Raw genomic sequence first — 17,771 nt, forward strand, 5'->3', positions numbered from 1 at the left:
TTTGAGTTTTTGTGACAATAATGATGTTTTTTAATGCAAAAAAAAAAATTTTTTTACTGTGTGTATTTTTTTGGAATCTTTATTTAGTTGTCTAACTTTGTTTCTTTAGTTGTCTAACAATCGAACGAACCGTTTTTGCTGTGCAGCTTTTTGAATATTTTTGAACCATTTTCACATACACCCTTTTGAAAAGTTAGTCGTGACTCAACTTGAAGATTTGATATCGGAAAATGACGATTTAGATGGAACTGAAAAACTGTGCAAAGTTTCAGATATTTTTGAAATGGTCAATCAGAATGCCTGGAGAAGCTAAAGTTCTAATTGAGTCTATTTTTGAGCATGTTTTGTAATAACTGTATGTAACAGTTGCATATAACTCAACGGTCGTATATAACAGTTTTCAATCCTCAACTTGGTCTTGAGGACTACTGGACCCTCATTAACGTGATTTCTTTCAATCAACCAAAAGCATGTCGTATCAGTTTTGAACATAATTTATTGCATTCCATAAATCGTATCCATTCTAAATGCATCATTATTCTGATATATTCTTAGAAATTTACTTAATCCTAAACTTAAAATACATTCGTATGCATATGATCTAACTGCTGCTCACTGTTGCTTATTCGAATACTTTCTCGGTAACCTCATTTTGTCCCCTCTTGGCTTCGCCTCCCATCCTATCCTTTAACATTATCGAACGGACGCAGAACACCCGGTGGACCTCCGAAGCTTCCGGTAAATGTACTGCCGCTGCTAGGTGCCGCAGGCCTATGAACAGTCGAACCAACAGCAGCCGTTGAGCTTGGTCCCGTAATACCCGGTCCGGACGGAGGCAGAATAGAGCCATCGGGTTTCACGTGAGTTCCCGGTTTCTGCTGGTTACCCAGTAACCCTGGGGCACCTCCGAAACTTCCGCTGAATTTGTTCCCGACGTATTGACCGGGTCGGTGCTGTTGCTGCTGTGGAGGAGGTTGGAAGGGACTTGGAGGGCGGATGATGCTGGGTACTTGAGTTTGTGGGTACAAGGGTGCTGAGGACGGAGGAGGTGGTGGTGGGGGATGGAACGACATGGGTCTCTGTTGAGTTGTCGGGATGGGAGTTGTGGGTTTGTAGGCAGTGCCAAGATTCTGCTGGTTACCAAGGAAGCCAGGGGCTCCACCAAAGCTACCGGTGAACTTGTTGGGGGCTTGAGTGGGATTGGAGTGGTGGATAACTGGAGAGAAATTGGTTGTTGGTTGGGATGAAGGAGCTTGAGGGACGCCTTGTTGAGTGGGTTTAGGAGTGGAAGTGTAAGCCGTACCGAGGTTTTGTTGATTACCAAGGAACCCTGGTGCACCTCCGAAACTGCCAGTAAATTTGTTAGGGGCTTTGGTTGGAGTGGCTGTCTGAGATACAGTAGGGATGAAATGAGTAGGAGGAGGAGTTGGATAGGTCTGTGGAGCTTGGGGTTGTGCTGGTTTTGGAGTTGAGGTATAAGCAGTTCCGAGGTTTTGCTGATTTCCGAGAAGTCCAGGTGCGCCACCGAATGATCCAGTAAACTTTTGAACAGAAGCTTGTGTTGGTTTGAACTGCGGCTGCTGAGGAGGTTGATGGGATTGAGTCGAAGGATGGAACTGAGGTTGTTGAGGAGTTTGATGATATTGAGGAGTGTGGGCTTGTTGCGGTGGTAAAGGTTCTAAGGATAGAGGTACCTGAAGTGGAACTTGGGAGTTTTGCGGTGAGCCTTGATTGAAGTTAACAGGTGGTTTGTCATAAGGCAGAGTAAGCCCTTTATCTAATGAAGGCGATGAAAATGGGTCCTTCACAAATATGGGCGAACGTTCGGTTCCGACTTCGACTTTATACACCGGCAGTTGTTCTCCCGGGAAAAGTGGGGGGATTAGTCCATTTAACGGTTTTTGAGCGAAAAGAATCTGACCATCATCTACAGAAGGGATTTTGGCGTTAGATACAAACTGGAATGCAGTTGTAGGAGCTTTTGTTGTTGTTTGGTGGAAGGGAAATTGCGATTGGCCTTGCGGTGGTTGAAAATTTCCGGACGCGATCGGCGGAAGCAGTACAGGTTCAATAATGCCAGAAGCATAACTAGGTAATTTGAAGTTCAAATGACTGTATTGGTTGTTGTTGTTGCTGAATCCCTGTAGTGTGTCCCTATTGATATCTGGGATGAATCCGGCGGAGTCCAGTCCTGTCGAGCCTAGATCTGCATAAGGAGTAACGGGATTACCATAGCTATCTTTCGCTACGGTCGATGCTGGTGTAACAGGAACTTTGAAGTCCCCATTTGTCAACTCGTTATTCAAACCTCCAGGAATCGCATTCAACGAGGCATCAGCCGAGAAGCCCAGGTTCCTGGCACCTCTGGAGCCGGATGTGACCTGAGGCTCAATCTGCTTTATCGCTAGTTTAATGATCTTGCTATCACCCTCAGGTAGCTCATTGGCTTTGAACTTGTCGATCGATCTGGCGGAGATCCCTGCAAGCGAAAGGGAATAAATAATTGATGACATTGCACAAACTCATAACTCGTTTTCAATCGAAACGTAGAATCATCGATCGATAAATTACCTGACGTTGTTCCACCGCCTGTCTTCTCCGGTGACTTCGCTTCCCCTAAGGTGCTATCTGGAGGTGATGACGATACAGCTGCAATAAAGAGTAAGACTGGTTACTCTCAAACAATCGATATAATTAAGAATTTATAGTCGACAAGCTGTAAAAGTACCGATCAAATTCAAATAGCCCACCATATTCCAAGCATTAAATAAGATGTCAACAATCGTTTATACGGTTGTAAACTCTACTGGATATTGGTAGACGTAAACGATCACGCAGTTTACGGCTTTGTAAGATGAAACTTAGTCAATCACCGTTGGTTGTTTAGGTGTGATTTTGAACTTGAACTTGCTCATAGCTCTGCATGATTGTTGGTTGATGTCAAGTCGTGGCAAGACGTCGTGTTTTTCGCAAAGTCCCGAGTAAATCATCCCAGTTCAACGGATTCAGATTCTAAACCTATCATTATTCAGAACAGTTAGCCTCCGGCACCTCTAGATCCGCATATGTATGACTAATTCGACCGGTTCAGCAATTTTGTAAGTCATAATCATCGTCGTCACTGCCCAGCTCAGCAGTGGTCCTAAGCTAGTAGTTATAGTGGATCACCTCTAAAGAGTATTGATTTGTATTCATTCGCACAACTGTACAATGGGAGTCTGATTATAATTATTGGTAGAATGGACTGCTCGCATCATCAGCCGTCACCGCCGTCAGTCAATGAATCAAAGTGACAAGATTGTCTTCGAGCAGATTGTTTTGTGCTGTGAGCAACGAGCGACTGATTAGATAAATCCTTCCACTTGGGCGATAGGGAAAAATGCATGGTATGTCGTTGCACACTTGTGAGATAGCGGGTTTGAGGCTACGAATGCGGGAGGTTTGACTGCAAACAACAAATTGTCTTTAGCAGAATAATTATCGAATTGTAAAAAATTGGTAAGGGTACAGAATTATACATAAAACTCCGACGTACATACAGCCAGCGCCGTAACGTGTGGTTGCCATGAATAAGCGCCAGCTTTCAGAGAGCGCCAAAATGCTAAGTTCCGATACAGTTTACGAAAAAAATCACAGTGCACACTCTCGCGCTGTGCACATATTCTTTGCTAGCGAAAGTTTAATAAGCAATAAAATAGCAGATCGCAATGCTACAAAACAGTACTGTTCGGTGCTACTTTTAAAACCTATTGAAACCTTTTCGATTCTTGTTTGAACTTGTGTCTTTGATTTTTCATTTGACTCGTTAACGGAAGCTAACGATCCTACTTGGACTCAGTCTTGTAAAAAACTTTTTAGAAGGTCTAATCCGAAAACTAAACATGGTTACTACCACGAACAAAAGCAACCCCTAATTCAAAACATCCTTGAAAAAGTATGATTTAAAACTGTCCCTAATCAGTAAGTTAAAATCTCTAAACTTTTGACTCAAATATTGATGGCCTTGAGCTACTGAATAACTTTGCAAAATACACCATTCTGAGATATCTGCATAACTAGCGCCGCCTGATGACATAATCTCGAATTTCTTGACTAAAATAATAATATTCTTTAATCTACTGAAAAATTTCGCCGAAAACGCCACCTTCTAAGAGGTTAGGCTACTGAGACATTTTCAAAATAAACAAAAATTCGTATCTTGCTGAGCATCCTCTCTTCCCATTCCACTCATATTGTGAGATTTTTGACTTTTCTTAATTATTCTTAACCAATGTTGCCAGCGACATAAATATTTGTATGTTAGCAGACTGTATGGCATGTAACGCTTCCTTCAGCTTTGGTGAACCTTCAGTATATTTGAAATTTGCTGATAACTGCATATAACACCCGCATATAATTAGCTCTTTCAACGATCGAGCAGTGTTGCCATTTATTTTCAGAATATGATAATTTAACGATTATTTAACTTCAACTTTCCCGAATATCTCAGATCAGTATTTCCGCATCCAGACGTTGCATTTTTCAAAAACATAATTATAACTCTTATTGTTTTACGACCGGTAAAAAATACATACAAAAAAGTCTTGAAAAAGATTTCTCATACTCTATTGATGTTTCTTCACTCTGATAGACAAGATTGTGCATATTTTGAAACGGTTCAACGACATCACATGGTTAACCCATTTTAGGAGATTTTTTCATAGATCAGTCTTCTATGTTATCAACATGTGATATTGGCTTTGTCAACCTATACGACACTTGAGCCTACCAAATGAATGATTTGTAAATAGAATCCTTTAGTATCGTTAGTATTAGTATCTTATGAAATGACTAATAAACAAAAATATGCCTTTCTATAGGCACCCAAACAGAAATATTCATTACACTGTCGTACTGTCGTGTTGTTTAGTATTGTCACATCCACTCCTGTAAGACAAACGACAGAAAACCTATTCGTGATCAAACGTCAACATCCCACCGCAAAATCGCTAGTGTTTGGAGGTGATTTTAACCTCCAAATTGCCAAATAACCTCCAAATCATCACCTCCAAGTTAGTTCTGATAACCTCCGTTATATAAAATATGGTGGCGCGTCGATCGTCGCAAGTTTATCGTTAAGCAGTCAATATTTCGCAAATTTGCGCAAGATGAGGTTAGGATTTACTAAAACTTGACAAAAAATCTTCAAATTGAGAGTAGTGTGTTATGTGAGTGTGTGCTCACGTTTAAAAACTTCCGTTGGTCATGTGCTCTAAAATGTTATAAAAAATTCAAATTCAACTCAATCTTCATGAATTTTTGGAAATTCAAAACATTTGAAGAGTTCTAACTTTGGATGGGCCTTACTGTCTCTAGCACTTGACTCTGAAGTGAAAAGTCGTTGATTTTGAACATCGTGTCTTTTGTTTGAAAGCAATCATTAACAGCTAGCTGTGGAGGGTGATTGAAATTAATTTAACTGCTTCTGACAGATGCAAGTTGGTGTCGAGGTAAGATACAAGACTTGCACCCCGAAGTGAAGGTTCAAGTCTAAGTGAGAAGGAAACGTTAATTTCGTTATTTTTTTTACAGATCAAAACATGCAACGTTGAATTCAAGGGATGTTTCTTTGGTATTGCCAAGATTAAACAGTAGTGCAAACTCAAGTGCAGAACTATTGATATTATGGTGCTTATTTTTCACTGTGAACCAGAAAGAGCAAAGAACTCACAAGATTGTGAGTTTCCTTTCAACCTGCTGATACTCAACCGTTTGTGATACTCGGGAACGAAATGATGAGGTAAGGGTTGGCAATCAGATAAGGGTTGGAAATCAGATCATCGATCATCCAGTATCCAAAAATCATCGTCATCCAGTAGGCATAATAATTCTGGCAGGTCACCGACGAAAGAATGTACGACTAACTTCTATCCAAAATCATCAACGATTAAATTTTTCTTCATTCCGTTTGCTACCCTTTTTCACAAGAAGAATACATTTATTTTAAATTCGCTTGCTACGCACCGAATGTCATCACGGAATTGCTTGTATTTGCAATTGAATTTGTTCACCTCGTGGTACTACAATAGCTCTGTTTTTATACGCCTGGGGTTGACGATATAGAGATCGTTTGTTCGATCCCGGGCGTGTTTTGTTTTTTTTTTGTGTGTTATTTTTTCAACAAAGGCTCATAATCTGTAGAAGACACGATTCATATTTTTGATCGGCTCAGAGCACCCGAACGCAGATTCTACTATAATAAACTGACCAGACGTCCCGGATTATCCGGGACAGAGCAATTTTTAACTTGACTTTTTCCGGGACACATCTGGTCACATTATACTACAGTGATACCTCCATGAGTCGATGTTCCATGACTCGATATCGACTCATGGAACCATACTAAAAACATAATTTCATGGTTACTATGATGGTCCCTAGAAGCAGCTTTCCAAAGAATTGCTGTTCCATGACTCGATATTTCCATGAGTCGATGGTCCCTTCAATATCGACTCATGGAGGTTTCACTGTATAATGAAGGAAGCTTATTTGTTGGTCATGACACCGAGCCTATGTGCCGCATCACTGCGGAAAATAATCATCCAACGCTAGTTGAGTGACGATGACGATTCTTATTTTAGTTTAGTTGCCGACTTTTTCCATTTGACGGCGACGATTGTCTACCCTAGATGAGGTTCATTCGAGCCAGATCACCATTTTTGCATTTCGCACACTGAAGACGCATCAATATGATCGATTATTATCGTGCATCAGATCGTTAATTTCCCGTATCACAACATATTTTTCTAATTACATTACTCAGTTTTCTGAAACAACGCGGAAACTGACATTTCTGTCAATGTTGAGACAATCGAGCAGCGGGAACTGTCAAAGCGTTTTACTTGTTTTGAATTTTACCTTGTGGAGTTAGGGGACTTACGGTTTCGGTACCATTGGACTATTATCGGCAACCAAATTTCAAACGACAAATACACAGTATTTTTCTATCAAAATACACCAATAAAAACACTCAAATGATTCTTTGTTCTGTCAGGTTCCCGCTGACGACGTTTCCGAGACGAAGCAAACAATTTTGCCAGAGATGTCATCATTTCAAATGAACACGCCTCAAAATGCGACTGATTTGGAACTGCCGAATAGATTCGCCCGCAGCTCTCATGGAAAAGCTGCCGAAGAAAATGAGGCTGCCGAAAAAAACAAGGCTGCCGACAATAGTCACACTGACAAGATATGTTCGCAGCGTTGTAAAAACGTTTCCAAAATGATTTTAACAGGTCTGTCGGTGCGAATCTATAGAGGATTGAGCCGTGCATAAATGCAAATTTGTCTGCTGATGTCCGCGAAAAGTTACTGAATGAAACGGCTTATCATTTTGTCATACAATTTTTGTGGGAAACGATAGGAATTACCAAGTGTTTTAACGTGAACTGATTGCATGCAAAATTTAAGCGATGTACACGGTAAAAAAATGTTGAATAAGCGATTTATTTTAAAACAGTTTTAGAAAACATGTTGTGATTCTTCCTAACTAATTTTCTTACGTCGATTTGAAAAAGTAATCGAGAAATTTAATGTTTCATAATATTATGACTACAAATCATGAAACCATTGAGGTCTCGCCGAGCGGTGTCACGAACACGTGCGCAAATTTGCTGGTTGAAAATACTGCCATTTGAGTTTGCTGGGAACAGCTGATCTTTGTTTATATTTTCAACCAGCAATCGTTTATTAGTGTTGGTGACATGTAACGTGTATGTACACGAGGGCAGAAACCACTATGACCATGAAAATTTGTGCGCAGGGCGTTACAAAAATCTAACTGTCCCTTTTTCAATCTTAGTCAACATGTCTTTTGCGATCGGTAGTGTTTTCCTGCGATATTAGAAATCTAGAATAATTCGCGAATCAGGCGAAACTGACAAAATGTACACAATTTAAGAAAATATAGCGTTGAAATTGTAGCTCAATTGTCTATTCACTGCACTTGAACTTTTCCCCTTTCGATAATTTAACTATTCAAAAAAACGCAAATTTGTAGAAGACGAAACTTCACCTCATGCCAAACCACACACTTTATTGTTTACGCCTGTGTTTTTGTTTATCAAAGTGATGGGCGCATCTGAAATCGAAATCAAAACACGGCGAGAGTAAACGGCGACACTGCAAACAAAAAATAAACAAGGCGTACATGGCGGGCTTAATTGAAACCAGAATGTAAACACGGCGCAAAAGTAATAGGCGACACTGAAAATAATATCGATTACAGGCTCATAACATTGGGCGATACTAGCATTCTTGAGTGCGTTTAAGGCGAAACCTTATAATATTTTTTTAGTACGAAATAGCTAGGGAAATTGTAGGAGATGTGTGTGGTATTGATGAGGATTTTAAAACTAAGTTTACAAAATGTGTATTAAAGTGAAAAAGTTAAAGTTTGAGTATATTTTCTCCAATTGGGATTAAAAATTGCATATGAGAATTTCATTGATTATTTTCTCATTGTTATTGAATTGTCAGATAGGCCCTTATCGCGAATCCCTCTCGAAATAAGTTATGTTTGTGGAAGAGGTTAATAGTGGTTTCTGCGCTCGTGTACATACACGGTACATGTCACCAACACTACTTAAAAATTGCTGGTGGAAAATATAAACAAAGATCAGCTGTTCCCAGCAAAATCAAATGGCAGTATTTTCAACCAGCAAATTTGCGCATGTGTTCGTGACACCGCTCGGCGAGAGCTCAATAGAGCAGCTCACGCAAACCTTCGGCAGCCGGTTATTTCGTTTCACTTTCCACACCCGCAGAGTCGTTTAGGACTTCTCCATCGCCAATACAATCCACCAGCATTTTGCAGCCCAGGGACGATGTGCCAGTTCAATTGATATTTTTTCTATATTTATTAACGAGATTTTTAGTCCTGGGCTACCTAGTTCATCTCGGGAATTCAATTGATGATTGAAATAACATTTTGCGTAGAAACCTAACTACCGGATGTTCGCGTTCCTGCTAAAGATATGGTTAAGTTGACTCTTTTCACAGTTTATTCCGAAACTATCGGCACTTAAAATGGCAGGTATTTACATTCATGAATAGTGTTTATGTTTTCATGGATTGTATTCATAATTCCAGATCCTGTTTCTAAAGAAAAAATTATTAAATATCAATTAGCTTTCTTGTTCTGTTATCTATCTTTCGTTTCTGCCAACTTCAATACTGTGTTGTTTCTTCTTCCTTCGTATGATTTCATGACCAAAATTGCCACATTTCTTATCAAAAACAGGAATCATAAATGACAGATAACTAAATTCATGAATAGTGTTTTTGTTTTCATGAATTTTATTCATGACCCGGCAAACTTCGTCTTGCCATCAAGTAGGCTGTTGAAAACCGCTATGAATCGTTCCATATAAAATGACAGTCCCGTTCACTCTCGTTTTTAAGACTTTTTTGATGAATATCCTGGAACTTTCATACACACAAACATGTCGGAACCCTTGACGAACAAAATGGAGAAAGAATCGTTCAAATCCGTTGACCCGTTCATGAGCCATTTCGTGACATACAAACATCATTCCATTTTTATTTATATAGATTCCAGCAAACAGCTTAGAGCTTAAATCGGGTCTGATTTCGTTGAGATATAGCTGTTTGAAGTTTGCTAGCTGAACCATAGTTGATGAATTTCAAGAAATCCAATTTTCCTGGATTTTCCCGCACATACGATGCTGCTAAAAATCGAAAACTAAACAGATCAATCTTAAATTTTGAGGAATCGTCACTCAATGGTATAGAAATCAATAAAAAAAACCAGTAATTTTGAGAACATGAAATTTTAAGGTTTTGTCCGGCTATGCGCCATCTGGTTTAACAATTTCTCGTGAATCATATAAAATATCATATGTAGAGAAACATCAAAATTGTCAGTAATTTTAGACAAAAACATTGAAATTTTCTATTGTCACGATAATTGATCTATACATTTAGGTAAAGTTATAGGGGAACTTGCGTATTGTCGGCAGCCTAAGCAGCTGAACTTTTAAGAGGGCAATTTTACGCCACAATAGAGCACAATAATTAGCAGCAGACGCCTTAACTACACTTGAGCACTCTTCATTTGTTAATTATTATACACAAAACACTATTTTATTCTCTTAATTTTCAATTTTTCCTCACCAAAGTCACGAGGCACTTGTTCTTTTATCGGCAATGCAATTACTATTGTCGGCAACAAAAATGTTCACTTCGGCAATCCAAAACTGCGCAAAAACTAGTTTATGCATTGGTAACATTTCGTATTTGTTGACAAATCTTAAAAATAAACGTCACTCATTATGTTCTACTCGTTGAAAGGGACAATACATAAACCACAGGGCAACACTGAAAACAGAATTGCAGTTATAAATAGAATAGCAGAGAGTCAAATAGGCCTTTTCATGTGACAGATCCGTCTATGCATTTGTTTACATCGGTGGAGGACCGGTGCTAACACGGGCCTGTCATTTTCATAGAAGAAATGTCAAAGTGCTTCCCAATCAGCTGATTTGAGACGTCATGTGAATAGGCCTATTGAATACACAACGCCACTAAATTTATGCAGACTAAGGCACCGTCCACAAATTACGTAACGCTCTAGGGTTAGGCTCAAACGTTGCGGCTCAAACACAATTTTTTTTTATTTTTTTCATGCAAAGACCGTTGCGTAGGGGAGAATGGTCGAAAATTGTACATTTTAACGTTATGTCATAAATGGACGCTGTGTAATTTCGTTTTCATTTATTTTATCGAATAATTTTAGTATTCAATCTCACTATGGCAGCATTTCGGCTGTAAAAATTGCCATGTCATGGTCTTGTAGCAAACGAATCCAGCCTAGAATTTGCAGCGTTACGTCATGGTTAATTGATTCATAATATTGCGCCCTGCAAGAAAAATGCACGGAACACGATTATCGGATTACTTGAATTTCAGAGTTGCGTTTGAATGGGTTACATACATGCCCCTATTCGCTACTCACCCTACTGTTTATTAGGATGCGGCTTATTTTTCAAAAACCTCTCAAAACCAAAAATTCTTGTACTCTTATGAATTCGAATCATATTAGAAGAGAAACCTCAAAGTTTGAGCCAAAATATTAAGATTTAGAGGGTGGCAAGCGTTTTGAAGGTAAATTTTCAAATTATAAAAAATGGCCTACAGTGAAGTCATCATAAGTTCGGTATTTTCTAACCATTTTTGAAACTTTCAGCACCATTATCTTAAAAACTAAATTTATGAAAACTTTGTAGAATATCAAATTTGTGTGAAATCAAAACTAATTTCAATAAAATATAGTTTACTCCAAATATTTCCTCATTTCATTAAAATAATGTCTTTGTTTGACCATAACTTTAGAATACTCAACCGATTCCAAATCTTGTTGCATGGTTTAGAAGCTTATTTAATTAATTTCATACTTTTCATTCGTCACACTTCACTAAAAATACGATTTGACAAAAACTGCAGAAAACCATGATTTCTTAACGAAAAACGTCAGTTTTTTTTAATTTTCGTCAGCCTATGTTTGCTCATGTTAAAAAATATATGCACTATTCAACTCGTAATTAAAACAAAATGCTTTATAAACACAAGTTTTATAGGAAAAATGTAATTTTTGACGAAAAAACATAAATAAACCAAAAAAATTCGATTTTGTCTTCAAAAAATCATGTTTTTGGGTAGTTTTGTTAGAAAACTAAGCCAAAACCATTTTTTAAAAACATATGTTGTATGAACAGTATGGAACTATTTTTTGCTTCAAAAACATGTACAGTCGAAGCTCGTTATAACGACCACTGTAATAGCGACAAAAGCTCTCTAAAAAGATTTTAATGTTATCACTATTCTCTATAACGACAAGTCTCTATTACGACACTCCCTTGCCATGTCGTTATAACAAGCTTCGACTGTACAAATATTTGAAATAGGTTTAGTATTTATGAAGCTATGGTAAAACAAATATGAATTTTCCAGTAGAATGAAGAAATATTTCGAGAAAACTACTTTTAACAAAGATTTGTTTCTATTTAAGACAAATTTGATGTTCTACAAAGTTTTCATAAACTTAATTCTAAAATAATGATGCTAAAAGTTTTGAAATTGGTGAGAAATAACCAAAGTTATGGTGACTTCGCTGAAGGCCATTTATTATAACTTGTAAATTCACCTTCAAGACGCACGCGCCACCCCTAAATAGTTAATAGGATAAGAGATAGAATTTAAATAAAGTACATAATATTTAAATTTCAGTCTGTGTGACCTGTAGTCAAAGACGGCGAATAAATATATAAATAAATCTTAATAGTTTTGGCTCAAACTTTGCGTTTTCTCTTCTAGGTAATATGATTTGAATTCATAAGAGCACACGAATTTTTGGTTTTGTGAACTTTTGGTAAATAAGCCACACCCTAGTGTCTATGCATAAAAAAATCGCTAAGAGTTAACGCGAAATTGAAAATTATACAGGCTATTTTTACATTTTTTACGTTCATATTATTCTCAGTGTATGAGAAAATCATAACAGGCCCTTTGCAAATCAATGCACTTATGACTTGACACAATAACATCATCCTCTGATTGCCTGTAGAACAACAGGAGTGTTGCCAAAATATTTTACTAATTGAAAGACGTATATTTTATATGTTTCTCAGTATATTGAAGTTAATGCGCTACAATCTTCAGATAAGGAAAGTATTGAAAGGCTCAATTATTATCAATGCATGCTTTGTTGCCTAATTCCAATGTATTAATTAGTTGTGTTCGATTTTTTTCAATGAATTTGAATTGTGAATAAAAAATACACCGCAATTGAATATGGTTTTCTGGCAACCTATTCCCGTAATAAAAAGTGATTGCCGAGGAAAGCAAAGTGCATTAATTTTAATTCGTGATTTAAAGCATAAAAATTCAGTTTTTTCGAGTGTTGTATAGACAAATCAAAAGTTTAATAGTGCATGAGTGATCGGTGCGTAGCTTTTGTGACAAATTGGTATTTGAGTGGAGAATTGGACCTTTCAAAGTGGTGAGTTTTTCTTAAGCTGTTCTTGTGTTGTTTTATTCGGCAGCTCACGAATGACGATAATTTCGTAAGCATTTATTTCATTCAATGATAAAACCCATGTTGTATAATATTTTTGTGAAAGATGAGGTTTACATGGAAGATTATAGTTCAAGGAATATGTTGAGTACATTGTAGGTAACTCTTGTTCCATAGATAAATTTTAACAAGGACGATAAGTTAGTGCTGCCGAAAATACCCTCAGGGAGCCGAAGCCATCATTTACCCTATTATGTTTATTAGAAAGCGTATGTTTTTTTTTTTCTTGAAACAAGGTGGATTCAATTCACTTGTAAAAAATCTGAACTATGTCGGCAAATAAAATGTAATATGTTACAAGGGGTAGGACAGCCTACTGATCTTGAGTTAGATCATGAGTTTTTCTTGAGCAACTCTGAGCAACTCAACTCGGTCGTCGTCATGTGCACATAGCAACTGTGAATGCTAGGTTGTTTGTTTTGCAGTGAAAAGTTTTCGTGTCGTGTCTTATGCAGCCGACAATCCTCATCAGAGGCACGGTAACAAGAAGCAAGGTATTATACTCCGAAAAATGACATTTGGCAGTTACGTCATTCCTATCGCGAACCCGAACGAGTGCAAAAGAAAGCAAGGCTTGCTCTTTTCAACTATCCTGTAAGCCTCATGTGTGACGATAGGAATGACGACACATGTTTTGATTGAAAACCGTTGTTTACACGTGGGAATAGCCTACCTTGTTGTGTATACCGTGATCAGAGGTAATCTTTTGCTGAAAGAAAACGCTATCTTTTAACTTTGCCCAAATATTATGTGAGCTATTATCAAACAAAACTACCAATGCTTCTTTGGCAGTGTCGTGACAACATTATTACTGATTCAATGTAACCACTCTTCTATTATTGACACGTTGATGTGAAAGTACTCACAGAAAAGTGCATGCGGTGAATAAGTTTCTTCAATGGGTGAACAATACGGCTAGAATAGGTACTTATCGGCTTTTAATCAATCATTTGATATAAGAAAGTGAAATACAACTGTCGAAGACTGCCGAAGAAATCAATAGGACTAGCTTCATATTTTAAGTTACACTTTACCCTGTCCTGAACTTTTTAAGGGGGCAGAGGATCCGTTATTGATTTTGGAATTTTCAAAAGGAGTTTTTTCGTTCAAAATCAAGAATATTTACCGGAAAATGTGTTCACTGTATTCAATTCTCCAACCGAAGCACAATGAACACATTTTCATCGAATAATTTTTAGTTTTGAACAGAAAAATTCGAAGTTTCGAAGATGATGATTATTACGTTGAAGGAGCGTTGAACGTCAATAATTTCACTCCCTTTTCCGTAACTATAATCCAATTCTGGGGAAAAAAGAAAATGAACCTCTCCTCCAGATATTTGTTGAAAATCGATGAAAGATCATTGCAAGTCAAACAGTAGGGATTTGCTGATTTCTGATCAAATGTGAGAAACTCAGAGTTTGCTCGATGCGCATAGCCTCAGAGCTGTCCTCCCCTTGATATGTTGTTAACAATATGTTAATAGGGCAAGAGCACCAATTTTCAACCCAGCACTAGTTTTCGACCCATTCATACGATTTTGGCCTACTTTGTATGAAAATCCAAAAATTGGCACAGAATTCTTGTAGGTCGAAAATTAGTGCTTTTTCCCTAATTGCTTAATTTATTTCTACAAAATCAAGAGGATAGTATAAGCATAAGCATAAGCATAGATGACCGTACAATTCGTAGTTGCTACTCCGTGATTGACCAGAACAATCGAAGTTGCACAGGGAATTAATGAATGGGGCTTGGGATTAGCTTACCATTCTTCAATGTGCACAAATCGAGAGCTCAAATTTAAAAGTCAATAACGGCGCCGGCCACGTCCTTACGGTCATCGGGGAAGGGAAGGAATGTTAGTGTGACTACCGTTGTTACTAGAGACCGAGATCACCTCTGCATCTCCACGGTTGTCATGGAGAGGATATTGGGTTAGTGGGATAAGGTAAAGATCTGGGAGTCACCAATGTTTGGTGATGCGAGCCATGATATAATCACGCCTAACCGGATTCGCGAAATAATTCGATGATCGCATTAAACGCCGAACAAGTGTTCGTCACTCGCCCACGCAAGAGCAAGCGACGCGATCAATAGATCAAACACTACTAGCGATCCGCGGCGCTTTTTCATTTCTCTGAGCGAACGACGCGCGACAAGTTTGATCCTGCCCCCATCGCCCGCCCCCGCAGGAGCAAGCGTCAAGGTCGAAGGATCAAACACTACTTACGAACCGATCACTTTTTCACCGCTTCACTACCGACGCGCGACATATTTGATCCTGCCCTCATCACCCGCTCCCGCAGGAGCCAGCGTCAAGGTCGAAGGATCAAACACTACTCTATTCAAAAGATGTTTTTATTAATGACGAAAACTGAAAATTACATGTATATATTTTAAATTATATGAAACAGGAATAATGCCGACACTTGTAGTGACGAACTATACATAGTTTGTTTGAAAATTACATATGAGTATTACTGTGCATTTTGTCTCGATATGGTACAAGTTTTAAAAAATACGTCAACATTCACAATGTCGAACAATTCAAAAGATAATTTTTAATAACGTATAAAAGAGACAAATATATGTATATTGAAATTGTATAAGAAAAAAACATAATGCCGACACTTATAGTGACGAACCATACAAAGTTTGTTTTAAAATTACTTAAAAGTTACGCTTTCAAGAAAATATGTGTTATCACAAGAATGAAACGAACTCACCAGTTGGTAATCCATCCTCGACTGAACACAAAACTGATACTGACAGCAAAACTTCTTGGCGTCCCGAAAACAAACCGTCTTGCTTGTGCCTTCCAAATACCTACCCAGCAAGACGCTCCAAAACAGAAAAAAAATCTTAGGAGCCGAAAACACGCGCGAAACCGTGAGCCAAATCTATCGGACGACGCAAAACCGAACTGTCCTGCTTGGGCTTCACGAAGCACTACCCAGCAGGACGCTTGGAAACAGGAAAAAAAAAAAAAAATTCCGGCGACGAAAACATGCGCGAAACCGTGAGCCAAATTTATCGGACGACGCAAAACTCTCTACAAAATCAAGAGGATAGTATTGCCTAATACAGAACACTTTTGTATTTAAAAAATGAATGTAAAAAGAAATGCCAACACCGCGATCAAATAATCTCGATAAGAAACATTGACCTACAATCACGTTTGCTGGAGCACAGAATGAATTTGATTCGAAGTGATGTGGTGCAATTGCTTTCAGTATTGATGTAATTTAGTGTGAACTTTACGGTTTTTGTGCCGCATTGTAAACAACAAACAGAGCAATGCATTTATATGGGTGGAAAGCAAAGTTCTGGCGATAGCTAAGTCTGACGATAAACAAAAGGAAAGCAATAAAACAATCAAAATTGATTTGACCTTGACATTTATAGGTGTAAGAGAATATATTTCAGAATCGATGCTATTCTCCATCGTTAATCGTAATCAAAGCTATGGAGCAGCCTAGTGGTTTACAATTTCTTTGGAATAATCAGTTTTGGCTTAGCTCATTGCTCAACTTTTGCTTTTGATGCCAACGTGCATGGAAACCGTTTTGATGAAGTGCTTCCTAGCAATATGTTGCACTTATGTGGTGTATAGTAACTTCAAAATACTTTGGTCAGAGTTTACCTCCTATTGTCCGTATCACACTAGAAACTTGCGCCAAATCATAGGCACATGACCAATCACAAACGGTGATGTATTCGTTGATAACGAATAATAGCCTATTAAGCGATAAAGTGTGACATTCCGATTGGCGTTCGATTGCGGGGATTTGAGACTGGAAGCTGCTAAGGAAAAGAAGATCGCGACGGAAAACTTCGACCAATGGCCCCGTTGACTCAATAAGTGATTCGGGAACCGTATCTTGGGTATCTTCCCGTTTGCTCAGCAAAACTGACCGATAGTGAAAATCCCACGGTGACACGAGGACTGATCGATTGGTTCAGCATTGGCCTTTGGTGGTCGGTCACATTTCGTTAATCATCCTTTTTTGGGATACCTGAAGTTACGATCCCAGAAGATCTGCGTGAATTTCAATGTGATTCGGGCCCAATCAAACTCATGCATCCGTACTCGTAGTGACTTTTTCATCGAAGCGGGAATCACATGGATTAGAAGAATTTCACCCTTCCTTCGAATGTACCAAATGCCGTTTAGCCATCACAGCTGGTTTATCCGCAGTACTTGATGATGTTTACTCCGAATGGTTCCCATGGTGTAAGACTAGGCGAAATCATCGAACCGGAGGCAATATCGATGTTCGACACCCGTTGACAAGCTGTTATCAAACAAGTGCAAACTCTCAAGAACTGTGAATGAAATTCCTGAAGGTAGAGACAACTTTTCTCACATGCGAATCTCTCTAATTGTTGCTAGCACGATGTTTCCATTGAAAACAAATTCTGTTTTCAATGGCAAATATTCTTGAAATTCTGAATTGCTACGACAAATTAAATGTAATATGTTGTTAACGAAATGATTATAATAAGCTTAATTTAGTTTTAAGAAGTGGATAAACTAGTAGAGTTATCTGGATGTTCAATTGAGAAATATCCTGAAGAGCACTCATCGAATCGCCTTCAGTATGCTCTTATGCTCAAATAGTTCCTGATATATCCGCGG

At 38.2% G+C, this 17,771-nt stretch overlaps 1 protein-coding gene across 1 annotated transcript in view; it reads right to left on the minus strand.

The window, feature by feature from the left end:
• Positions 1 to 478: 478 nt before the first annotated feature.
• The window catches only part of LOC5577772 (extensin), a 59,730-nt gene continuing 42,437 nt past the window's right edge, over positions 479 to 17,771 (minus strand). The window contains exons 2-3 of the mRNA XM_021854226.1: positions 2,572 to 2,649; positions 479 to 2,479 (exon numbers count right to left, since the gene is read on the minus strand). Coding sequence (XP_021709918.1) covers positions 681 to 2,479; positions 2,572 to 2,649 — 1,877 coding nt within the window. The 3' untranslated portion in view covers positions 479 to 680. The remainder of the gene's footprint in view (positions 2,480 to 2,571; positions 2,650 to 17,771) is intronic.

This window comes from Aedes aegypti, chromosome 3 (genome assembly GCF_002204515.2).
Source record: "Aedes aegypti strain LVP_AGWG chromosome 3, AaegL5.0 Primary Assembly, whole genome shotgun sequence".
Taxonomy (NCBI): domain Eukaryota; kingdom Metazoa; phylum Arthropoda; class Insecta; order Diptera; family Culicidae; genus Aedes; species Aedes aegypti.